Source organism: Pyxicephalus adspersus, chromosome 11 (assembly GCF_032062135.1).
Source record: "Pyxicephalus adspersus chromosome 11, UCB_Pads_2.0, whole genome shotgun sequence".
Classification (NCBI taxonomy): Eukaryota; Metazoa; Chordata; class Amphibia; order Anura; family Pyxicephalidae; genus Pyxicephalus; species Pyxicephalus adspersus.
This window is the reverse complement of record NC_092868.1, coordinates 29,464,376-29,491,825: the sequence shown is the minus strand read 5'-3', so window position 1 is coordinate 29,491,825 and position 27,450 is coordinate 29,464,376. Positions and strand designations below refer to the sequence as shown.

The window sequence follows — 27,450 nt, the reverse complement described above, 5'->3', positions numbered from 1 at the left end:
CAATGAGGTTGAGGCATTATGGGTGGAGTTGAATAACACACAATTATTTATTGGAATCTGCCATAGGCCAACCATTGCTAAGGAAGAAACAGAAAATCAACTACTAGCACAGATAGAAAAAGCAGCAAAATGTGGAAGTGTTTTAATCATGGGAGATTTCAACTACCCTGACATTGGCTGGAGTAATGGCACTAAAGGAACAGCAAAAAGGAGGAAATTTGTGAATTTATTACAAGATAATTTTATGGTACATTTTATAGAAAGCCTCAACTAGAAATGATACTCTGCTGGACCTAGCTCTTTCTAACAATGCAGAGCTTATAACAAATGTGCAAATAAAAGAGAATCTGGGTAGCAGTGACCATAATATGATTTCATTTAATGTAAGCTGTAAACAGGAAGCAAAAACAGGAAAGATAAAAACATTTAATTTTAAGAGCATATTTTCCTTTATTAGAGGTGGCTCTCTGTGACTTGGACTGGGAGAAAAATTTGGCAAAGAACAGTAAACAGAAATAGGAATCTTTAAAATCTGTTCTACAAAAGTATACTGAAAAATATATTCCAATGGGTAATAAGTTTAGGAGGCTACAATTAAAACCTATGTGGCTCACAGCTGATGTTAAAAAAGCCATAAGTAACAAGAAAAGGGCATTCCAAAAATATAAAAATGAAGGATCACCTTCATTGTTGAAAACTATAAAGAATATAACAAAAGATGTAAAACGGAGATAAAATGTGCAAAACTTCAAAATGAAAGACAGATTGCAAAGAAAATTAAGGCAAACCCAAATTTTTTTTATTAAATATAATAATAGCAAAAAGTTCAGATCTGAGCATGTAGGCCCCTTAAAGGATGTCGCTGGGTTGGTAACTGGGGATAAAGAAAAGGCAGATTTACCAAACACTGTTTTTAGCTCTGTGTACACAGAAGAAAATAACAGAGCTCAAGTCCAAATTCATAATAGCAATGTCGCTGCCTTTAATGAGTCATAATGGCTCAGAATTTATATGATAGAAAAACAGCTGGGAAAAATTAAGGCTGACAAAGCACCAGGACCTGATGGATTACATCCACCTGTCCTCAAACAGCGGTTATTGCAAAGCCATTTTTTTTTTAATTTTTAGAGACTCTAGTCACTGGCAAGGTACCAATGGATTGACCTAAGGCCAGTGTGGTTCTTATCTTCAAAAAATGAACAAAGTCATTACCAGGTAACTACAGACCGGTTAGTTTAACGTCCATAGTTTGAAAGGTCCTAGAGAGCTTGATAAAGAAACACATTGAGGAGTTTCTGCTAGAAAATAATATTATAAGTGATAGTCAGCATGGCTTCAAGACAGATTGAAGTTGTCAAACAAATTTACTGTCTTTTTTTGGGGAAGTAAGTAACAGGCAGACAGTGGAATAGCAGTTTATATAGCGTACATGGACTTTGCTAAAGCATTTGACACCGTACCCCACAGACTGTTAATATGCAAGTTAGGGTCAATAGGTTTAGAAAACTCAATCTGTAAATGGATAGAGAACTGGCTTAAAGACCGCATCCAGAGAGTTGTAATTAATAATTCATACTCTGAATGGTCTAAGGTTATTAGTGGCATACCCCAGGGTTCAGTGTTTGGACCTTTACTGTTTAACATCTTCATAAATGATAAAGAGTTTGGGATTAAAAGTACCATTTCTGTGTTTGCAGATCACACCAAACTATGTAATGGAATTAAGTCCATACAGGATGTCTATAATCTACAAGCAGACCTGGATGTACTGTTTGATTAGGCAGGCAAGTGGCAAATGACATTTATTATAGATAAATGTAAAGTTATGCACTTGGGAGCTAACAATATGAATGCTTCATACTGTCTAGGGGGAATACATTTGGGGGAGTCATAAATGGAAAAGGATCTGGGGGTTCTGGTAGATCATAGACTTAATAACAGCATGCAATGCCAAGCTGCAATATCTAAAGCTAGTAAAGTACTTTCTTGTATTAAAAGAGAATAGACTGCAGAGATCAAGACATAATCCTGCCCCTGTACAAAGCATTGGTCAGACCACATCTGGAATAAGCAGTCCAGTTTTGGGCACCAGTTTACAAAAAGGACATTGTGGAATTGGAGAAAGTGCAGAAAAGGGCATCTAAACTTATAAAAGTTTCAGGGAACATTCGATTGCCTCATAGAATCAGGAAGGAATTTTTTTCCTCTCTTGAAGCAAATTGTACCAGGGTTTTTTTTTGCCTTCCTCTGGACCAGCTATGTCTTATAGGGTTTTATATCTGGGATATGTTTATTTCCCTAGTGGTTGAACTTGATGGACTTTTTTCAACCTAACCTACTATGTAACTATGAACTTTAATTTCAATGTTGTATACCAGCAAAACAAAACAGCTGCCACATCCTTCATACTGGCAAACACCAGCTTGTAAATGAGGGGGGAGGATGAGGCAGACCAGACCTGACCTGGTATTTCAGTTGTTTTAACCCTAAAATTGACGTTATATATTAGACCCATGACTCACCATTTTAAGAACTCAGAGGTAAATTTGAAAATGTATGTAATGTGTTCTTTGCAGTTAAATTGTCACGGTTGTGTTCACCATAGAATGTAATTAGATTCAGAATATTAGTTAGAAAGAGGACATTGCTTTTACATTGCCGCAAACTGTCCCCTGATTACCACACTGCTGTGTGTCCTAAAACATATATTAAAATACCCAATTCTACATACAGAGCTCCTCAGGATATTACTAAAGTATATACCGTAAGGTGACAGAACCGAGAACACAATACAGCATGCTCCATGTGTAAGTTATCTACCTAACTGAAATGAAGTAAACAAATGTTATAAGACATGGGAATGTGTCCTCGGATTAAAATGTAGGTCCCTACTTTTTTCATCTGTCTTTTCAGGTGAGGTGTCCATGGCACATTGTTCAGCCTCTTCCTTTGTTTCAGTCTTAACCTTAGATTTTTTACCACCTGTTAAAAGAAGGATTTAATTAGGATAAATTCACATGAATATTCTATGCAGTGCAAACCTTGTTATACTAAAGCACACATAAAACTAATGAAACTGCTGTTCCCTGCCTTACCTGATTTGACTCAATCTAAAGGTGCTACCTTTCCACAACAGAGTGTCAATAGTTCCCTTTGTGGCAAGTGGGTATTACTACTTTCTCTGACAAAGATTTAGGTTGAATAATATTTGATGGTAGTTTTAAGTAAGGGAGACATCCACAGCATTTAACATGTACACTGATGCACATTCAACACCTATTTAATGCTCATAAGAAGAATCTGCCAAATAATGAATTAGACTACTGTCAAGCAGAATATAAAATTACTTTCTTCTGCACTATATATTGAGAATTGATCTTACCTGTCAGTTTGTGAAGACTTATGGAACAAATCTGCATGGCTCACTGGGGTTGCTGGAATGTCTCAAAACCCAAGAGATACTCATACACAGACATATACAACAGATGTAGCAATAAGTCTAAAGGATCCATTAAAACCCCTTAATATCATAAATAGTGCATGAACAAAATGGTAGTATCTATAATGCTGAATATTATTTAGCAAAGAAGCCCCAAATGCAGCTATTGGGAAATCAAGTCCTACCCTACACACACATCATTACCTTCACAGACAATTTTGTTACAACACAAGATAATGAATAACATTTTTCCCTTGTACAGATCTTTCAGCTTACACGTTTCATTTGTCTTTTCAGGTAATGTGTCCAAGGCACACTGTTCAGTCTCTTCGTTCAATTCAGAATTAGTAGGAGAAATTCCTAATCCTGAAAACCGTTAAAAACACATTTTAAATAAAGTTTCTTTTAATTACTTCAAAAGACAACAAGAGAGGGCCGTGGGAAGTGCAAGGGAAGAAAAAGAAAAAGAAAAGAAAAAGTGCAGAGGCTACAATTGCTTAAATTCCTCCAAAAATACCAATTACATGGCTGCCTATGTCCTCAATACTTGAACTACAGACCTGAAGTAGACTTGCTGCTAGTAAAGTCTGTGCTGTTAAACTTAATATATGTTACCAAGCAGTCACAATGAATCTATACATAAGGGTCAGCATGACACCTTCAATTTTTTTTATATGTATAGCAAGTCCCTGAAGCTCTCAGGCTTTTAAAGTGCATTTGTCAACATGATTATTATAAATCTGTTTTTCATTAGGAATTAAAATAATTTTTAAAAGGGAGAAGTTTTTGCAGCTCACAAATTCTCAACTCATTCTAATAAATTATTTGGCAGCTTGGGATTACAATGTTTCTGTTTTAATATAGTCCTATTAACTGCAGATAGAAAAAGAACTGAATGCAATTATTGGAATCCTTAAACATGATATATTTTGATTTCCGCAACACTACACAGTCAGATCCTCAAACTCAATGCAAGGAAGAAATGAAAGAGCTTGGCTAAGGATCTACCTACACGGAGGTCTGAGGCCCCATTACAATGCAGTCATCCATGTGCCTTAACCCTAGCTAAAAGCATATATCCATGAGACAAGACGGGGTTAAAGCACACATGCAGCCACAAAGCAATGCAGACCTCAGTGTAGGGTAGATACTAGCACCGTCTTTAATCACTCCCCTGCCTGCCATCTGGACAATAAGGAACCAGCGGAACGCTTAAAAGGTCATCCCACTCAACACGTGGGTTTGCAACAGAATCTATTTGGTTCCTAGTACGAGTAATCCTTGACCCTGGATATTAAGGTCTGCAGGAGGTTGATAACAAGACGAATATAGATACATATAATAGCTAAAAAAAAAAAAAAAAAATAAAGAGAAATAAGATGTAATATAAACATATTTATGTATTAGGAGCTTTTCAGAAATAGCTCCATACCTGCAAATTAAGAAGTAAGGAAAGAATCAGAGAGCTCAGTAATGACAAGTTAATCTTTAAGAAAATATCATGTCTTAGTGGGTCAACTCAGACACTAAACCAAGCTATTTTCAGGTATTGGCCATAAGTAGATGCAAGCAGTATACAACGCTTTAACCACAGTGCAAACATGACTACAGCAAAGGACCACTTAAAGTGGAACAAAACCCGGCTGATACTAGTCTGTCCCCATTGCATTGTGGGTGCTGCTATCTTCTACCTTCTTTGGCCATCTTGAGTGGCCAGAATTAGATAACTCATTCATTCAGCCCCAGAAATCACAGGGGAAGCCGGGTTTGCAGGATACCCAACACTTCAAAATTTGACAGCTAGACACTAATCAGGAAGGGCACTTTTCAAGGTGATACTTTAGTTCCATTTTAATACAGGTAATGGCCAATGTGACCATCAGATAATTGATACCACTACAGCCATAGAATGACCACCATGTTACTTCACTGAAGTCAGAGGAAAGAAACACAACAATAATATTTAAACAATACCAATGCAAACCATAGGTTAGCACACTAGAAGCACAGAGTTTAGTAGGATGCTAGGGTGCTACCTCACAAAATGTTTTTAAACATTACATATTAGTTAATAAACACAACAATAATACCACATGAGGGACAACTATAACCACTAGACTCAGGAAGTGACTGCCACAATAAAAGCTAGAATATACAAATAATCCATACTAATTTGCCAAGTCTTATACAAAAAACTCCCTCCATAGAACAATGTTCATCACCAGAAAGCACTGAGTGGACCATACCATCACATAACTGTTCCCTAAACTTCTACAGGTGCTGAAATAGCGTGTGAGCTTTATATACGATATAGGAACAAAGTAAATTCAAGTATAAGAACAAATGATAGAAAACCACAGATTTTTTCCAAACCCTTGGGTATAGCAGACAGTTTTTCCACTGAACTTGGTGGAAAAGAACTCCTAATTTACGGAAGATAGTGTATGTTTGAAGAATTTGTAAGAATTACCTTCATCCGCCTCTTTTTTTTGGCGCTTAGCAGCAGCTTCTTTCGCATTCTCCTCTTGATTCTGTATGTCTGGCTCTGCTGTATTTTCTAATTTTCTTTTGGTTATTTGCTTGCGAGCTGCAGACAAATGAAAAGTCAGACATTGATAGCTAGGTTTTATGTAACACCTCATTTTAATTTATATTCTAACATTAAGGTCATACCAGTTTTGCGTTTGGGAATGTCAGAAGGCGGCATGGAAGCATCTGAAGAAGCACTGGCTGATCTTTTACTGGACTCCCCATTTCCAACAGAGGCTCCTTCCTTTGGAATTGCAGCTGGTGGAGTAGCTGGCTAAAAGAAAGCAGATAATATAAATATATCTACCGGTTTCCTATAAAAGGGTGTTTTCTATGAAATATGATTGTTTTAAAAAAAGGACACAACAACATCATCCAGTAAAAAACACATCCCCATAGCCATACAAAACAACAATAAAGACTGTAATTCCTTTAAATAGAACTAGACAGTCACACTGTGTCTTCTCCTCTGTGTAGATTTACAGGATTCTTATTGGCAAAGTATTTATTCCCATTGCTGTGTTTGGTTTTCCAAACATATAGTGCTGCACATTAATGCCAAACATTCCCATTGTGGTCTTGTCTGTGCAAAGGACATTGTTGCTGATCTAAACCATGATGCCATATTCTTTTTTTGGGGAGAGAAGAATCTATCTCCTTGAAACCCTTCCAAACAAGTCACGCTTTAGTCTTTTGTAATTTTACCATCATGAACTTTAAAAGTTAACATGCTGAGGCCTTTAGAGTCTGAGATGTAACCTGGATTTTCTTTGCAGATTCTCTGAGAAATGCATAGTCTGATCCTGGAGCGAATTTGCTGGGATGTCCACTAAAGGGAAGAATGGCGACCTTCTTGAATGGTTTCCACTCGTGAATAATCTTTCTTACTAATTGTGTATAAAATGCCCAGACTGATGGGATGCAAAAGTTGCTTCAATGATGATTCTGATGTCTTTCTTCCTTGGCATTGTGTTAACACACACCCAAATGCTCCAGACCAGCAAACTGCCAAAATTTCTGCTATTATAGAGGTAGTCACACTTGCTGATGATCAGTTAAGAAAGTGCATTTGATTAGCAGCACTTGGCTGCTACTTAAGGTGCGTACACACTTCCAATTTTTATCGTTCCAATCGAACGACGAACGATCGATTGGGCAAAAAAATCGTTCGTAAAAAAGTAACCAACGACGCCGACGAACGAGGAAAGTCGCTGGAAACGAACGACCGGACCGGCGGATCGGATTGGACGACTATCGTTGAGCATCGTTCGTGTGTACGGTCGTTCGTTGATCGTCCATGTTCAGAGCATGCGTGATGAACGAACGTCCGTTCACTTTCCTGTCGTGCACATAGTTCCTCTATCGCTTAAACGATCGTATCTATTGTGTGTACAATATCTACGAACGATCGTGTCGTTACCTCTATGTGCAGTATCGGTGCTATACGATCGTTCATATATATCGTGCAGGAACGTTCGTCGTTCGTTTTCCGACGATAATAATTGGAAGTGTGTATGTAGCTTTACCCTCTTGTTGTAAGAGTGTTCTTAAATAATGACATGATGTAATAGTATATGTGTTTTAAGGACTCAAATATCTATCTACACTTCTCCAGCCACACCTATACTAAACAGGAATAAATATGCATACTTGACAGTACTGAGATTTCAGAATCACTGGATTAGCCCTAATAGCTTAAATGGAACTAAACCCATCAAAACCCATTGGGATTGCTGGGTATCTTTGGCAAGAAATCAAAATTTGACAACTGGGTGGAAATCTTGCAGATAAGAACAGTTATTTCAGAGGGGACATCATAAGAAAGCCTGATCGACAACTTTCAAAGTGGGACTTTAGATCAACTTTAAAGGCTTCCCAGTGCCCCCCAAAAATAACAGTACCTTCAAGAGGATTCATTGGCTGATGTATAGCACTGAGCCAGTCTGTGATTCATCCACATCATAAAGAAAAGGTGTATACGCCCACAGTTGCACAAAGTAGAAGAGGTTGAACAGAATACGAAGGATGCACATAGAGAATGGAGATCAGAACAGTAAAATATATAAAATAAATTATTTATTTTTAAACACAGGAATCCAACCTGGGCAATATTTAGTTATATTTTAAAGCTGATAAAAAAAAATGGATGTATATTTCAGAAATGTATGTTCTTCTATTTATATGAACTTTACAGAGATACAGTATAAATAATAGAAATAAATAAACAACTATTTATTACTAAAGTTTAACAATTAACATTTTGAACCACTACAACAATTTAAAGAAACTTATAAGGTCCAATATATTATACACGTGTTTATAAAAAATTGAAACAATGTTAGTGATTTTGCTAGATGTAATTATGTTCCTAATTTGAATCTACTTGAGGATAATAGTTAAAAATATTTATATTTAGATGATAAATTTTATTGTGGTTATATTTGGTATTAAGACTATTGTTATTCCTTTGTGTTATGTTTACTTTTACAAATGTAATATTATTTAAAAAGTAAAAAACCTTCATAATGATGTAAACAAAATGTAATAACTACCCAACAACCACTTCAAGCTTGTCAACACATAGCAATGTACAGAAGTGCTAGTTAAGTGTTCAGCCCACTGCTTATCACTTTTCTTTACAGTTTTCCCAGAACTATGAATAGAACCCAACCTATTAAGAGTCACCACTGAAAGGTTTAGTAGTTAAACCATGCCAACAACAAATGCAGATACATGCTACTTGGAGGATTGCACTATGCCCACTAAGCATTATGCAATGAAATTCCAACTACTATAGCATATATTAGCTGTATACTACAATTCCCATGTAACAAGGATTTGATGATCCAGTAAGAGTGTGGGAACTATGGCATCTACTGTGACATCAGGCATACTAGTTTAGGAATTTTCAATAAAGGAATCATTCTGTGCTGGGTATTTGGGAACTTTTCTCTACAACAAATTTTACCCCAAGATGAGTGTATTTTAATTTAGATGGAAGCAGACTAATTCTGCATTACAGGAGGGATACAACTTGGGAAGAAACCAACATAACATAAAACCTGCACAGTCATAAATCTGCTTTGTAGATAGCAGAAAATATTTCCTGAAGGTAGTTAGGTATTCTGCTGATACTTACATCAATACCCCAAACTTTGACCTGATTTGGAGATTTACTATTGTACTGTACTGAAGCTTAGTATTCCACACATAGCACCTTAAAATCACTAAAATCTAAGGCAGTGTCTTTCTCAAATAGCTTGCCTACTCCATGCTGCTCCCTGAAAAAAAACATGCAGAACTTTAATAAATTGCATGCAGATGCAATGCAGGTTTTACCAGGTATAACATATGTGCAGAAACCCCTTGATGTCAACTTTAAATGTCAATGTCTAGCAGTTTACCGACTTTCCAGGTGAACTTTAAAGCTAAGCATTCAATTGACTATGCTGTTTAAACAGCACTAATCCAAAGGCAAGGAAATGCAAAGCTCTGACACTTTCTGCCCAAGAGAAATGTGCATGAAACGGGAAAAAGGAGGGAACTTTCATCCTTAGAAGTTTTTCCAGATAAAAACAGTCCTGTATTTAGGCATAATGACCTAAACTTGTAGGTTGCAACAGGAAGTATTGCTTAACTTATCATCAATGTTTTAGTTTTTATTTTTGGAAAAGTGGGAATATTTTAGAATCCCTGGCAGATTTTTAATCTACCTAGGGTTCTTATAACAATATTCCCCCCACTAATTGGTAGTAATAGTTTTCCCAGACAGGTGGTGAGGGAAAAACTTCAAAAGAAACACAGACATACTGGGCTTGATTTATTAAAACTCTCCAAGGCTAGAGAGAATACTCTTTCATCAGTGAAGCTGGGTGATCCAGCAAACCTGGAATTGATTTCTTCTAAGTCATTTGCTAGTAAATGTTTTGAATCATGGACCAGATCCATTCCAGATTTGCTGGATCACCCAGCTTCACTGATGAAAAAGTATTCTCTCCAGACTTAGAGAGCTTTATTAAATCAGGCCCACTATGACCATAACTGCATTTTATTGATAGAGTTGGGGAAGCTAAATCAATTGTTAACTTTTATTTGCTGACTGAATCCCTGTTGCTGATGTTCTCTTACTTCATTTCTGATGAATATGTTATTACTATAAAAATAAGTGAGGAAACATCTGTACACAAAACCGCAGGGAGCACCAGAAAACTTACAAACTACAAGATTTTTGGTCTGACAAACCCTATAAAGTTTCCTTCAAAACGCAAGAATGCAAAAACAATACAGTGAGCAGTAGAACAAACCCTTGTAACAGAAAAATCTATGTGGTATTTATTTAAATAAACACATGTTAAGTTAATCAGAACGATCAATAAACAGTCCACAATGGTTATTTAAAGACACACATTTTGAAATCACTGCGGCTGATTTACACTCTGCAAAGTCTGTGCATGAACACTTCGAGTCCTACATGGGACAGGTCATGAACTGATGACCTCTAATAATCCCAGGCACTTGTGTGATACTCAGGGTTTAGGTATCTAAGCCTACTGATATATTTCACTCACAGCAAAGAAGCTGAGAGTTAGCAATTTGGCCAGGAATTTTTTTCTCTTCTTCCACAGAAGATGTTACCTGTGCATACTTACTATATGCATGCATACTACACATACATCAAAGTAAAAAGTTGAATATTATGTTTAATACTTTTCTTTGGCTAAGAGCCCAGAAACAGCCAGAGATACTTTGCAAGAATCTCCTGGCACAAGGCCAGATTTCAGAGTTATAAAGAGACACAGTAATCTTTACCTCCACAGGACTTGCAATGTCAGAGCTTGGAACAGCACCTGCTCTAGCAAGTGGTTAGAGATAAACAACAGCCAGTGATCATTTCATTAAGAACTAAAAGCAGAGTGTAAATGACATACTTGAGGTATTTTCAAATGTGTTAATGCTTGTGTAGAATGAGATGGATTGTAGCTCCCTGAGATACGGATTGGAAAACAAGACAAGAAATTTGAATGCAGCCATATGAATATATGAGAGGTCCACCCAGGTTCACTCTCGGGTTCCAGTCCTCAAAGCCAAATGAAAAAAGATTTTGACCAAAGCTTTTCTAGGCAATCTACAAAATACATTGTTTAGGCACCTAAAATCTGCTGCTGTACTTTCCACGAGACTTGTAAATTTTGACCAGGCATTATATGCTATGCTAGTCGTTGGTTATGTATCACAGCTTCCTGGGTCAGATCTCTGTTCACAGTGAGAACGCTGCTTTATGATCCGATCAGCGAGGTGTGAAGTGAGTCTGGCTGTGCAGAGTGACAAAGATGCATAAATCCCATGACCCGTAAAAAAAAAAAAAAAAATCTTTTGACAGAAACATGTCTTTTTGCAATAATGTACCTGGAGTTTCATCACTAGAACACAAGTTTCATTATCAGAGATGCAGGAAATCATTTTCAATAAAAACAGAACATTACAGATTAAATTTAGTAACAGCATTTATAATGTATTCTGTTCTGTGGCCAGGTTTTTCTGATATTTACATATTCCTAACATGCAATAAGCAAGATTTTAAACAACCCTCTATGGACCAGTTTAGCTGAGCAGCTAAAACTAATACAGGCATCATATGGTACCACACAAGTGTAGTTGTGTATAAATACATATACAAATCCACATATAGATAATATATTTATCTTGTTGAGGTTTAAGGAAACCTCTAACATTTTTATACCAGTAAAAGAAGTCATGCAATAGAACAAGCACCACGAGGAGCCATAACATACCCACAGTGCTGTTCATCTTCTCAGTGACCTGCTGGAACCCATTGATATAAAGTAAAACACTAAGTATCTGAACATCTTTACATGCACAAAGCTAGACAGACCTTCCTACAGTGAACCCCGTACCTCAATTTTCAGCTTTGTCAGGAGTTCCAGCAACAGTCCAAAGAGGCAGGTGCAGCTGTCAATAAATTACATGATCCCCTATTGTACAGATGTTACAGGGTTCTTATAGCTACTATTCTTATTTCAAAATAAATATATTTATGTTGGGGAAGGAAATTTAGCACAATTAATTGTGCTGTTTATTCAAAAGAATACTGTTTAACTGGTATAAAGAGCAAAAAATAGGGAACAATAGGGACAAAAAACACTCAACATAAATAAAATAGTGAGAATAAATGAATCTTTCATACTTCCAATACATTAATGCACATTAACCAAATAGGTAGGTTGTTAGAATAGAACAAAAGAAATGTGTAATGTACAAGACAGGTATTATGATTTAAAATATGTGAGAGTGAAACTATTTGGAAAAATGATGCCACCAACTAGAAAATCTGGAAGAAATCTGGAAAAATAATTAAATATATTGTAAACAGCAAAGGATCATAAAAAATCAAATTGCACCCCCTAGTGGTTCTATCAGCCACATATCCACACCACCACAAAACAAAATCTGTTATGATGATAGGTTAGGCAATAATTTACTTGAGTTGGTTGTAAAAACTTTTTATGGCTGCAAATCAAGCAAAAGGCATAAAATCACAACATATAGAATTTTCATTTACCTTTGTTTTTTTATTTGTTTCAGAATTATCTTTTGGTGATTTTGTGATTTCAACATCCATAGACTCCTCATCATCACTGTCCAATACCCGCACAGTCTTTCTTGGAATACGTTTTACAGGAGATTCTGAATCATCAACAGAAGCTGTTCCATTTCTCTCTTTTAAAGGATGTTCGCTGACACTGTAAAACATATAAAACCTTTCAGAAACCAAACAGCAGCAAAACTCAACATGTAATTACAAATATTAACACTGCTAACCTGTATACATTTGACTACTGCAAAAAACACCAATACCCCAATTTTTACCAAGAAAATGCTCCTTTATTAGGATCCAATAGAAAGAACTAGAGTAGAAAATGTTTTGCTCAGGGATGTAGAGCTCCAGATAGCCCAGCAACCGGAAAAAGTCTCTTAGAGACTGGGACATCCATCTATTAAGCTCCCACACTTGGACCCTGTCAGCTGGGTGACCTGCAACGCCTTCCTGAGAAATGGGAACTGACTACCTATATGGTCTTTTGTAAACATTTTGCCCAGGCTTGGTATTAGGAAAATTGCAAGCGATTTTGTAAATTAAAACGCATGCTAATGTAGTTTATATAACTAACTAAAGTGTGTTGAATTTAATTGAATTTAACTGCTTTAGTAATAACCTTTTCTAGATGAAAGGCAACCTCCTAATTCTGGGTGTCCTAAATGAAAACCATCACTGACCCACTGCCAAACCAGTCATACTGAATAAGGTCGCAGACAGCATAATATTTCCCACAGCATAAATAGACTCTTTCATGCTGCCATATGTGCTTAGTGTGAACCTGCTCTCATCTCTGAAGAGGAAAGGGTGCCAATGGCAAACCAGCAATTCTGGTGTTCTCTGGCAACTGTCTACCAAGCTGCACAGTGCTGGGTTAGGAGCACAAACCCCACCACAGGACGCCAGGCTCACATGAATCTGTTTCTTACAGTTTGGTTAGAATCAGAAACAAGTAGCGTGCTGGAGGACATCTTGTAGGGCTCTGGCAGTGCTCCTCCAAGAACAGACACTGGTAGTGATCCCGCTGCTGGGTTGTTTCTGTCTACAGTCTTGTCCAGTCCTCCTTATGTAAAGGCCTGTCTGCTGGCATCTCCTCTATGCTCTTCAGACTGTGCTGAAAGACACAGCAAACCTTCTTGCAAAAGCCCATATGAATGTGCCATCTTGGAGGACAACCTGTGTGAGCTGCAGGTACCACCTCATATTACTGTACAGTACCAGTAATGATATGGGCACTAGACAGATAAAAAAAAAGTCAGGAAGAATAAGGAGAGGGAAAGGGTCTGGGGCAAAAACATTCCCTTTTTGGGGGGTGGCTTGTTGTTTGCTCATCCTGCCAACATGCTATTGCTTTAATTTGCACCAAAGCAGTTGAATTTTCTTTTTAATGAAGAAATCTGCCTCACTAGAGATTTTCTCTAAATTTCAGTTATTTTTCTGAGGCAAAAGTGCAGAAAAACTTCTCAAATGTGACACAGCAGAAAACTGCTCATGGTTTTAACCATTTTACAGGTTATCCCAAAAATAAAATGGCTATACATTAAAAATCCTTCATGAGTCCTGAAATAATTCAACATCAAAACATCCTTGTACATTCAGTTGTCAGTTTGTCCTTTGGGATTCTGTACACAATTACCCTACACAGTGCTTCAATAAGATGAATGCAGGCTTTGCATGAATGAGTAAATAATAGTTAAATCAAATCTGACTTATTAACTCATGTAAAATAAAGGAAAAAGTACAAGCATGTCAAAAGCAAAAAATACTTTTTCAGTGGCAGTGAAAGTAAATGCTTACTTTTTACTGGTAGAAGAACTTTTCTCTTTTTGCGAACCATTATCTTCACTTTTCCTCTCTTCTTTCTTCACAGCCCCTCCTGGTTTGGGCTGAAAAAATGATCTAAAAGAAAAAAAAATAATTTATTGGAATCCTGAATAGTCAAGGCACAGTGGCTTATGCAAAACACAAAATTAAAGGTTTACACAACATGTGGATGAGGATTCTACACAGAAAAGCTGCTTTTCAATAAGGAATGCCACAGAGAAAAAGATATCCCAACGCATATAGGATAATACACATTGCAAGGTAGTGAGAGGTGAAAGGCTACAATTCATGGGTATTTTGTAACATTTTCTTCAGTTTCACCAGGGAAAAAAGGGGATAGATGGCCTGGATAAGCAGACATGTGGCTCTTATTTGGGATCCAGGCCTGGAGTGTCCTGAAAGGTACAGGGGGGCTGATGATAATGAAGGGAGCATGTATATTGGACTTGGGGTGTTGGATCCTGACGCCAGGTGGTTCAGACAGAAAAAGTTGTGTGGGGCCTGTATGCAAGGAGGTCTACCAAAATGTTAGGTCAGGTGGACCATTAGCTCTGGAGAGGTTGTACCAGAGAAAGCCAGGATGCTACACTTACTTTAATATTGTGATGACATTGATTCCCTGTGAAGGAAAAGCATAGATGTCACTTTTGCTTTCATGTGGTTGGAGTGAAACAAAAGTGGGTAGAATACCCTGAAAACTGAACTGGAGTCTGAAGTACCTCTGTGCAAGCAGTTGCTAAGGCAACTCAAATTTATAAAGATAAAGCCAGGCAGTTAGAATTATCCTAGGGGCTCAGAAAAGATGCTACAGTTTACCCACATTGACATGAGGATTAAAGACCATAAACTTATGCCGCTGTCAAGGCCAAAAGCCAGGCCATTCTGACAAGCATTGCTTCATCATAACCTAAGGGTGTCAACATTCATTCTCCTGCCTGTCTTTCATTGGCCAGTGTGTCTGTCCATCAGCAATATACAGATGAACATTGGGAATGTGTGGGGATGCAGTGCTTTTAATCAAACTCTTCAGTAACCACACAAACAGCCGTGTGGTTACTAAAAGTGCCGTGTGGTGCGCGCGGCTAAAAGGGGCTGGGGAGAACACAGTGATGGGGTTCAGTTGCAAGCTGAGACACTACCCAGAGTGTTATAGTATTGAATAAAATAATATTATAGAATATTATAGTAACTGTGCGACAACTTTGACATATCTTTTCTCCAATGTGTATAATAAAATAATATGGTTAAGCATTATTACTATAACACACACACATATATAAAAAAAATTATGGAACACCTCTGACCTCCTAAACTGAGTTACTACTACTACTCAACACTTTATTGTTTAAATTATAGATAAAAAGCTATTAGTTTTATGCCTTGTGCTTTGCACCCACTACCGTGATTTGTTTTCAAAGAGTGTTAACTAGCCTTTAGATTTGTGAAGTCTCAGGTTACTGCAGCTGTCAGTTGCTCTCTCTTTCAATCCTTTCTGAGTGACATGAAATCATACCCCACATGTACTACTTCCCATATCCACCGTGCTTTTTATAAATATGATATGCAAGAGATCCTGGTGATGAGAGATGGACGCCCACACAGCAGGAGCAGACTGGAACATTCATACGTGTGGTATATTTTAATATGCCAATTTTTTAAACACGCTGAACATAATCTGACATTTAGCACATATTTAGCATTTAAAGACAAACAGCTAATCTCCAAGATCAACTCTAGACAGTTATTTTTACTTTTTGGAAACTTTCATTTTTTTTTTAATACTGTACTGTATTTTTATTTATTTTGTACTGACTTCAGCAGTTAGCACTGGTGGAATACTTGGCAAAAGCTGCACATCTGGCTCCCTGCTGAATCCGAATGGTATCCATGAGACGCCAGTTCCTGTGTTATTCCCCTCCCCATGATGTGCCATTTACAAGGAACAGTTAAAATGTCATCACTGCTGTGCTTTGCAGATAGAACAGCAGGTAAAGGGAGGCACAACAATTGATCTAATCTTTATCATTGACACTGTTTCAATGAAGATAAAGCAAATACCGGGGGTTTGCAACCTCACTGTATGGAAAATTTCTGCCAGTGGCTTAGTCTATAATCTTGAAAGCACTGACAAGTTTTCTCTTAGACATTAGACTGTATTTTAGGATTACTTAACCTGACCTTGATCCCACTGCATCACTGCAATATTAAGCAACAAGACACCCTAAAAATACACTTGTATACAGATCTGTGTATCCTCACTTGCAATTCAGAAACCTCACTGCAAGTGTAGGTTTACATGTTGAATGCAATACATGGACAAAAAGGTAGCCATATTTGTTCATTATTTATGTAGGCTCTGCTTTTTACTTGTTAAAAGCATCACAGCATCTATTAAGTTATGTCAATCATTGAAACTATAGAAAATATTTTAAGAGTTTGCCTAAAAGGAAGTGGTAGCATTCCCAAACACATGGAAGCATGTTCTCAGGTCGGCTGAGACAAAATTTAACTTTTTGACCAGCATGGGAAAATACCACATGTGGTGCAAACACAAAACCTCCCATCACCATAAAAACACCATTCGCACCCTAAACCATGGTGGTGGCAGCATCATGATATGAGGATCTTTTTCAATGGCAGGGACAAGACCACTAGTTAGGAATAAAGGAATATTGTAGGGCAAATATTGGGTATGACAGATTTGAGTCTGGGGTGAACACCTAAATGACGTCTAAACATACTGCCACAACTAAGCTAAGACCTCAATCCAACTGAAAATCTGTGGAATGACTTGAAGATTGCTGCACACCAACAATTCCCTAGAAGTGTGGAAGCTCTAATAGCAGCAAAAGGTGGCTCTACAAAGCATTATTATTAATATACAGGATAGCGCCAACATATTACTCAGAGCTGAAAATTAAATAGAGGTTGCAAATGACAGACAGATACAGACAGTGATACGGGAGGAAAAGAGGACCCTGCCCAGAAGAGCACACAATCTAGAAGGTGGAGGAAGAAACACACAATAGAGGAGAGATATGTAGTAGTGGGAAGTAGTGAGGGTTTTAAAGGACAGAAGAAGATGGGTATGTTTAAAAAAAATGGATTTTGAGAGAGTTGGGGCAGCTCTAGAAAAGGCTTGGAGCCATGTGTGTGATGAGGTTATGAGTGAGGAAGTCATTAGTAAGGAAGTCATTAGTAGGTCATTGGAGGAGCGAATAGAGCAGATAGATATTTTTCTATCAGGTCAGAAAGGTAAGTGGGACAATAACTGTGGAGGGATATGAAGGCAAAGCACAGGAGCTTGAATTTGATTCTAAGGTGAAATGGAAGCCAATGAAGAGAACCACAAAGAGATGCAGCAGAAGAGGAGCGGTGGGAAAGATGAATGAGTCTGGCTGCAGCATTCATAATAAATTGTAGAGGGGAGATTTCGGTTAGTGGAATACCAGAGAGGAGGAGGTTACAGTAGTCCAGACTAGAGAGACAATAAGAGCGTGTACATAGAGTGCCGTGGTCTCTGGGGACAGGTAGGGGCGGATTTTGGGGATGTTGCACAGAACAAATGTTCTAAATATGAGGGGACATTTACTTGGGAGATGAGGAAAACCTACGCACCCTCATTTTTTTTACATCTTTATCATTGCTTGTGCTAATAGGACAGATACGATTTTGAGGAAGAAAAAGAAATAAATCAATATATTTTAAATCTAACTATAGAAATTATTAGAAAATTTTTTGCAAAATAATTTAAAAAATTAGTTTGCTAGGAGTTCCTTGAGCGATTAATAATTTAAGACTAAAGTAGAATTGTCAAAAAGAAATGCAGCCTCCTATAATACATGACATTTGTATTCCAGGGCAGTCCCCCCTCCCCACCTTCAGTCTTTACCGTTGTGGTGGTGAAGTTGTAAGGGGAGGTGTTATCACCTTCAAATTAAAAAAAAAAAATCATATATTGTAAAAAATCTGATGAGATGTCTGCTTTAACTGACACCAAAGATATTTTTAGCTAATGGTTGGCTGTAATAGTGACATCTTTCAACTGGCAAGTAATAAGTATTTCTTTCTACTGACCACCACACTAATGTAGTGTAAGCCATAGACATAAGAATTATAAGCAGGGTTCCCTGAAGACCTAAACATTATTTTACAAGAATTCCCTTATGTTAAAGCAGAACGATCAGCAAACTTTTTACCTGTCATAAAAAAAAAAAAAAGGAGGAAGGCTTTTGTCCTTATCGCCACAGCAGAGCTTCCTGAGATACCCATGTCACACATCCCAGGTTGCTTCTGGCTGCTCCTTCTAGGGGGATTTAAAGACAGAGCGGGACCTAATGCAGGAAACCTCCTGAGGAATGGAGGGATCTGCAGAAGTTAAGGTAAGTACCTTAAGTAGTACGAAACACTGGCCTATGTGTCTTTTACATCAGAGATGCAACAAAATTAAACCCATGTAAACCAACTTGGCACAGGAACCAAAGAAGCTGACCTGGGCCACCTGTAGGACATAAGCACTTAGCATAATTGTCCAGTCCTATTTCCTTATAATACCAAAACAACAACTACTTCTATTACTAAAACTACTTACTTTATTGACCGCTGCATCTTCCAACAGTACTAATGAATAAAAGTTCGAAACCAGAGATCCCTGTTAAAACAAACAAAAAATGTTAGTTAACCAATAATATTTTTTTTAACAAAATTACTTATATCAATTATATACTACGCAGCACTAAAAACATACAGCAATGCAACACAGTGTAAAAGACAGGGGTATTAGATTTTAGAATACATTTATCATTTTGCATAACAAATATGTAAAGGAAACCACTTGTTTATTCATTCTGTGCATACGGCCATTGGTTAATGCACTTGAAAAGTAACAAGATACTGATAAAGCATAAAGGTACAATGAGGAGAAATAAAACTTACTAACTTCAGAAGGAACACATATGTAACCAAATCAATCTAAATACTCTCAATGATCAAAATTGATACCCCTGGTAAATGAAGACAGTGAATTACTCTGGTGCAGTACCAATTTTCAGCTTTCCGTATCCAGAAATTAAATCTGCCATTTTGTAGTTGTTGCTGGAGGGGGACAGATAAGTCTGCTGTGCAAACATCCTACATATATAATGTGGCTACATCTCTGGGCATCAGTTCCAAAACTCAAGAACTGTTCATAGTACAATGTTGTGGTAATGCATGCTTTTTTGTTCTGTGTTGTTACAGCACATGCGAATACAAGACATGCATTGGTGCTGGGTGCCCTTCATTATTATTGCCACCTCTTAGCAAAGTTCCAACACACTGCAGCGTTCTGTACTTTTAAAAGCTCCAGAGTATGTGTCTAAAGCAATTAGTGACAAGTAGAACTAAAATGCAAAAAAAAGAAAAAAAAGCAGACAGGTAGTTTGTTGCAGAAGTGACTGCAGTGCTCTCTCCAGACCCTTTTAGCCGGAAGCACCACCAGTAACCACCCAGCTATTTTTGATTGGTGCCTGAAAAGTTGGGACACAATACAGTGGCTGCCGTCCACCTACAGCTTCTTCCCACCCAGCTTGAAAAAAATTCAGGGGAGAACACAGGACAAGTGATGTCGATAATGTAGACTAATCTGCGCATGCACAGCTCAGTGTACAATCCCAGCATACGCATCTGCTGCGAAATAATTAACACCTTCGCAAATGCAAAGGAGTTACGGCATCATGGCCAGGCCATAGTTAGATGTACACCCATAAAGCCTAATCTATACCAAACTGGATTATATTGGATGTACACCTCCTTTTCTTTATTATTTTCATTGTCATGCATAGATATTGTTTTGCATTTAATTATTAGCTGAGCCATTACTTATTTTTTGTACTTTTCTGTAAAAATTTATTTTGTCACAGATTTTGGGTTAAATGTTTTTGTACTTGTTGGCTGCCTTTAAAAGAATAGGATTAACAAAAAAAACTAGCAGATAAATTGATTTTGTTGCATAAGGAAAATAACTTGCCCCTGTAATTAACCTGCCTACCAATCGATTATAAACTTCAAATCTATAATGGATGAGTCAATGCTCAGTATGAGTTATTCATCTCTGTAAACACACTTTATTCATCAAATGTGCAAACAGAGCCTGGAAAACAGATCTAGCGCCAATAAATAAAAATCTCTGTGGAGGGAAAAAAAAAAGTGTACTGCAGAGTAATGAAATTAAAAATAGAAAAAAAAAGTTAGCTGTAGGATGCCTGTATATGCTGGGTTTCCTCCTGACATCCCCCTTTAGGCTGGGTCTACACGGACGGACGGTTTTAAAAACGCATGTAAACATTCCCACCACGTTTATAGGCATTTTTATGCACTTTTACAAACGTTTTAAAGCTCCGGAGCACCGGAGCTGTCATCAGGGTTTCCCTTTCCTCAGCCAATCACAAGCCAATCACTAAAGGTGAATGGGGAGCCTTGTGCTCATTTAACCCCTAGTGCCCAGAGATCCCTCACTGTCAGGAGGAGTCCCACAGCTGTGCTCATTTCATGAATGCAGCTGTGGGAATCATCCTGTCATTGTGGGATAACCTGTATATTTAAAAAAAAAAAAAAAAAAAAGTTTAGTTAAACAAAACACACACATTCAGTAAAATACTTTAACATTTAAGCCTCATCTTATTTTTACACATATTTTAACCCTTTCAGGGAATGAGTGAGGGTTTTATGTACCCCTGAACTCATTCCCCAGGGTGGGGTGGTCTCCTTATTAAAAGGGGCTCTTCTTATTTAAGTCCTGCTAAAAACGCTTATCAAAGCCCCCATTGTTTTATAAAGCTTTCAAATAAAAAATAAAAAAAAAAAAAAACTAAAAACGCTTGTAAAAGCGTTTAGGATAAAGCTCATAAACATGCCTCAAGGAAACGTCCTGGTGTAGATTAGCTTATTGGAATGCGTAGGAATTTCAAATATGAGCTTTGAAAGCCTCAGGTTAAACACTTGTGAAAACGTCCGTGTAGACTAAGCCTTAGGGCCACTGATTAAACTCACATGGAACATGGAACCACAGTGCACCAATGCTTGTTACATTGTAGCTACCCACAGATGTGAACCTGGACAAAGTTATTATTTGCTGAACTTGCCATGAAGGTCTTTGTTTAAAGGGTACCTAAACTCAACATCTTTACTTTACATAGAAGGGTGGACAACACTTCTATGTAAGGTACAAAACATTTTTTTTTTTTTTGAAGTGCAACATTCTTTTTTTGTGGCGATCAAGACTTAATGGGAGTGCAGAGCCACCCAGATCGCTCTGGCTGCTCTTTCTGTGCATGCCCTGATCTCAGGAATGCGCAGAATGGGCATTTTTCCTCCTAGGGGAAAGAGATGCCAATCTCACACATGCGCAGTGAGATCAGCTTTCTTTTTTTCCCCATAAGTGCAGCTACGTCATCCGATCTCCCACCTGCGCAGTGCAAGACCGGGTGACGAAGAAAGATCAGAGTGAAGATGGCAGGGCCTGGTGCTTCGCCAGAGATGAAGCTGAATTCCAGGACGATGCAGGACCAGATTGTGGGAAGGTCCAGCGCCATCGAGGGATCTGTGGGATTAGAGGTAAGTAGAACCTCCTGGGATACCTATGTCACATATCCCTGAAGGCTTCAGGCTGTGCAGAAGGGGCTTTCCAGGCAATGTAAAAAAATGTTGAACTCACGCATGCACAGCAAGATTCTTGGTGGTTGGTGGTTGGGGGTTCTTCCATGCCGGAACAAAGAAAGAGTCCAGGCTCGCAGGGGACTGAATGCAATCCAGTTATAGAGGGATCAAGGGCTCTGCAGATGTAAAGATAACGTTCTGCTTTCAAGCATACCCAAACTCCGAATTTGTACTTTAAATAAAAGAGCAGAGGACCATTTTATTTAAAGAAAAAATTTGCCTAGGCGATTAAGAATAAATGGGAGCGCAAGGCCTCCCGGGATACCTACGTCACAGATCCCGGGAGGATCTTGGCTGCTTCTTCTACGCATGCCTGAGCATCATCAAGGAGCCCTTTCATCATAGGGGAACAAATAGCCGATCTCACACATGTGCAGTGTAAGATCAGGTGACGCAGGAAGAAGAAAAGATGGCGGCCCCTGGTGTTCCCTCTGCGCTGGGCCAAAGACGGATACCGGGATGACGTGGGACCCGATGGAAGGAACCTCCTGATGGACAGACTGATCTGTGGGATTGAAGGTAAGTGTGATTTTATTGTTTTGGGTGAGTTTTGGGTTGACTTCCTCTTTAAGCACTTCCTGTCATGATGTGACAACACTAGCGATCCCTCTCCTGCACTGTCCCCATGTCAGCCCAGGTAAAAGGTCCCCTGTTGTCACCATTGGGAACGACGCTGAAGAGTGATGAGCAGTCAGTGCAAAACTGGAAGTGGATGACAAGGAAGAAAATTAGTAGAGCTTGGAAGAAAAAACAAAGATATTTAAAGGTTTTTAATAAATACATACTATGGCCATTGTCTATGGTTCCTATAATACACATTGCTATGGTAAAGTACAAGTAGATCGGAGCGGTGAGGTCACAAGCACAATGTGAGCTGACCGGACATGCTTGTTTCCATGACAACCATCTCTGAGCAAATTTCCCTCACAACAGAATGATATTCTTCTACTTCCTGTTGAATGTAAAGAACAGGAAGTGAAGGAAATCTCCATAATGGGGCATAGGTGACAAATAAGGAGTTTTACCCTTCCCAAAATACTCACAGAACAGTTTTGGCTTTAGATAAACATTTCTGTCATTCAGTTTGGCTTCCACGTTAATGTCTTTAGATCTAAAATCCGGATTTCACATAAACATGCATTGTGTATAGAGGACACACTGACACCCCACACATCATAATATCAGACAGAATATCATACACAGACCTACGTGACAGCACAACCGGGCTGGTGCAGGACCGCCCCGGACCCCAATGCCAGTACTTGCCCCTAAGTGTCAGGAATTACCCCCCAATGCCAGTAATTGCCCCCCAGTGCCCCGCACTCACCTTCCGCCAGACGCTTTCAGAACTCCGCCAATTTTTCGCGCGAAAAGAGAATACAGAGCCGACTCTCCCGCCCCCAGCGCGCTGTCACTGGCACCACGTGACCTTTGCCGGGTGACGCGCCGGCTGTCGGAAAACAGAATTGAGACTTCCTTGTGCTGGGAGCTGTGTGCACATAGAGGAGATCTGTGTGCCAGACCTGAGACTTCTCCGCTTCTCATCCGCTTTCTATGGATACATGTTACTTTCTGTAAATATTGTCTGACATGTTTAATGGCTATAAACAAGATTTCCGGCATTCTTACACAGGATTAAATGGGGATCAGTACAGCTTCATGCTAGGCCAACATGGAAGAGCTGGGATAAGCTTTACACACCTAAGAAATAGGTTATTGTGTAACTAAAATACATAACCAATAATGCAGCCAATTCACTGGGCTAGAAATAACATTACATTACCTCTCCCATGGTCCTCATCATCAGCGCAAAACCCAACATCCATCTCATTTATTATTATTATTAAACAGGATTCATATAGCACCAACATATTACGCAGCGTTGTACATTAGAGATTGCAAATGACAGACTAATACAGACAGTGATGAGGACCCTGCCCCGAAGATCTTACAATCTAGTAGGAGGGGGAATTTCACACACAATAGGATGGGAGATATGTAGTGATGGTTTCAATTGACAGAGGAAGATGGGTAAGCAAGTTTGAAAAAATGGGTTTTGAACGCTCTTTTAAATGAGCAGAAAGTAGGAGCAAGCCAAATAGGACGAGGAAGACCATTCCAGAGAGTCGGGGCAGCTCTAGAGAAGTCTTGTAACCGTGCGTGTGATGAGGTTATGAGTGAGGAAGTCATTAGTAAGTCATTGGAGGAGCGGAGAGAGCGGCTGGGGGAGTATTTTTTTAACCATGTCAGAAATGTAAGTGGGACAATAACTGTGTAGGGATTTGAAGGCAAAGCACAGGAGCTTTAATTTGATTCTAAGGTGAAATGGAAGCCAATGGAGAGAACTACAAAGAGATGCAGCGGAAGAGGAGTGGTAGGAAGGATGGATGAGTCTGGCTGCAGCGTTCATAATAGATTGTAGAGGAGAGAGTCGGGTTAGTGGAATACCAGAGAGGAGGATGTTACAGTAGTCCAGACGAGAGATGATAAGAGCATGTACAAGGAGTTTGGTGGTCTCAGGGGACAGGTAGGGGCGGATTTTGGAGATGTTGCGTAGGTGAAAGTGACAGGACCTGGAAATGTTCTGAATATGGGGGGTAAATGAGAGGGCAGAGTCAAAGGTGACACCCAGACAATGTGCCTGAGGGGAGGGCCGAATAACAGTGTTGTTAACAGTTAGATATATGTCAGGGGGGGATTTGGAATTTGAGGGGGGGATGATGATGAGTTCTGTTTTATCCAGGTTAAGTTTCAGGAATCGGTCAGACATCCATGATAAGATGGCTGACAGGCAGCATGAGACCTTATCCAGGACTGAGGGAGACAGGTCAGGGGTGGACAGATAGATTTGAGTGTCATCAGCATACAGATGGTACTGTAAGCAAAAGGAGGATATGAGACTACCGAGAGAGGAGGTGTACAGAGAAAAGAGAACCGGCCCAAGGACTGACCCTTGGGGAACACCAAGAGAGGGTGGGGTAGAAAGAACTCTGTATGTACAGTTAGGTGAGAGAAGGAGACTCACACCACCCCCGACTTTGTTGCCAGGTCTGGGGGTATGTGTAAAGTGCAGGCCTCCATAGGAGAGAGCAGCGGCAGAGTCAGAGGAGAGGAGGAAAGCCAAGTTTCAGTGAGAGCAAGAAAGTTGAGAGACTTAGAAAGGAGAAGGTTGTGTATGGAGGATTATTTGTTGCCAACAGATCTGGCATTCCAATGACTGCCATAGAGAGGGGGTAAGGACTTATGGGTAGGGTGAATGGGGATGAGGTTAGGAGAAGGGAATGTCTTACTGAGAGTGAATGGAAAGAAAAGGCTGTGTGGGGGACCAGGGTTGGGTGAGATGTCGCCAGAGAGTATTAGTAAAGTAAAAAGGTACAGGAGCACAGACAGAGAAATAAGGAGAGTGAAAGAGCAGAGAGAAAATGAGTTATCAGACTGGGGAGGACAGGGAGTAGTGCCAACAAAGAGAGAGCAGGGTGAAATATACATTTTTACAGATAATTGGGAACCACATGCGTGCAATAAACAATGTGGCAAACTGAAGTCCAATAATATGGGTTCAAGTGAGGCTTGTAAACTTGTTCCAGGAGTGAAGGATGATGATTCAGTCAGAGATGGTTTGATGAAATAGCAGCTTAGAATGGTAGCAGCAGCAGCAGAGGATGTGCTGGAGTCCAGGTGGATAAATCAGTCCAAAGGCAGGAGGTAGTCCCCTCTCTCCACTGCTGTTCGCATTGGCAATTGAACCCTTAGCGATAGCAATACGGGCAGATCCTACTATCCAGGGTATTAAATGTGGCCAGATAGAACATAAATGTGCTCTCTTTGCTGATGACATCCTTATGTTTATCACCTCCCCAATTACGACCCTGCCGAATTTAATGAAAATTCTGGATGAATTTGCTCTCTGCTCAGGCTTGATGGTTAATAAAACTAAGTCTCAGGCACTTAACATAAATCTCTCTTCGGAGATATGGTTAACGCTCCAGGGGAATTTTGATTTCATTTGGCAGAAAGACTCTATTTAATATCTAGGCATCCAGTTGACCTCCACCTACAATAGTCTTTATAGATGTAATTATGGTCCACTGTTTAAGAAAGTTTATGAGGATATCCGGAGGTGGTCCTTGTCCCCACCTTCGTGGCTGGGAAGAATTGCGGCTGTTAAAATGAACTTATTGCCTAGACTGCTTTACCTATTTCGCACACTCCCGATACAGGTTCCTATGAAGGAGATTGGTTTACTACAATCTAGAGTGAAGCAATTTATTTGGGGGGGGAAGAAGGCTAGATTTCACAAGGACACGTTGCTAGCTCCCAAAAGATTGGGAGGGTTGGGTGCCCCGCTTTTGAAATACTATTATGTAGCGGCGCAAGTGGCTCAATTATCGATGAGTTCTTTACAAGGTGTGAGACCCCAATGGGTTGAGTTGGAGAACTTGGATGGCTTTGTGGGATCTATGGATTCCATCATGTGGAGGAGAAAAAACACCAGAGGCCCGGTAAAGTGTCCGGCCCTTTCCCATTCTATGCAGATTTGGGACAAATTTAGCCACCACCCGAAGCTTTCTTCTCTCCATAAACCTCTGACCCCATTGTGGCTCAATCTGGACTTCCTGCCGGGAATGCACCCTGCAGATTTTCATTGGTGGATCGCTAAAGGCTTTAAGCGCATTAAGGACATGATAGATGTTCGTGCGGTAGTCACATGGGAACACTTATCCTCTCAATTTGAAATACCAGCTACAGAATATTTCCACTATAGACAACTGTTCTCCTTTATCTCTCGGATAGTTAGGGACGCCCCAAAACCCATGTGTTCCTCGCCTTTTGAAAGCACTTGCTCATCTATAGCTAACATGAGGGGGCAAATCTTGGTTATTTACTCGGTATTAATTGACCAGCATAAAAAATTAAGATATATGAGGGAATGGGAAAATGAATTGGGCATCGTGTGGGATCTGGAGGAATGGCAGGATATGATGTATGCCCTATCTAAAATATCTCTCAACTCTGCGGTGGTGGAGGCCAACTATAAAGTAGCCCTTAGATGGTACCTCACTCCAGCCAAATTGGCGAGGATGTTCCCTTCGGTCTCTCCTATGTGTTTCCGAGGGTGCGGGGACAGGGGCTCCATGGTACATATCTGGTGGACTTGTCCGGTGGCCGAGAGGTTCTGGAATGAAGTATTCAATTTAATCTCAAGAGTGGTGAAACAAGAGATTCCGGTCACTGTGGAAGCTGCACTATTTAGTAAAATTGATATAACATTGTCGAAACCCACCCAAAAACTGATTAGACTGCTACTGGTGGCAAGTAGAATTGCTTTGGCTAAAGCCTGGAAGGC

At 39.2% G+C, this 27,450-nt stretch overlaps 1 protein-coding gene across 1 annotated transcript in view; it reads right to left on the bottom strand.

Annotated features, from left to right (window-relative positions):
- LIG1 (DNA ligase 1) overlaps positions 1 to 23,541 on the bottom strand; it is a 50,866-nt gene extending 27,325 nt beyond the window's left edge. Inside the window, exons 1-8 of the mRNA XM_072425280.1 lie at positions 23,431 to 23,541; positions 19,000 to 19,059; positions 14,382 to 14,483; positions 12,549 to 12,729; positions 6,113 to 6,242; positions 5,910 to 6,026; positions 3,716 to 3,805; positions 2,893 to 2,982 (exon numbers count right to left, since the gene is read on the bottom strand). Coding sequence (XP_072281381.1) covers positions 2,893 to 2,982; positions 3,716 to 3,805; positions 5,910 to 6,026; positions 6,113 to 6,242; positions 12,549 to 12,729; positions 14,382 to 14,483; positions 19,000 to 19,016 — 727 coding nt within the window. The 5' untranslated portion in view covers positions 19,017 to 19,059; positions 23,431 to 23,541. The remainder of the gene's footprint in view (positions 1 to 2,892; positions 2,983 to 3,715; positions 3,806 to 5,909; positions 6,027 to 6,112; positions 6,243 to 12,548; positions 12,730 to 14,381; positions 14,484 to 18,999; positions 19,060 to 23,430) is intronic.
- Positions 23,542 to 27,450: the final 3,909 nt, after the last annotated feature.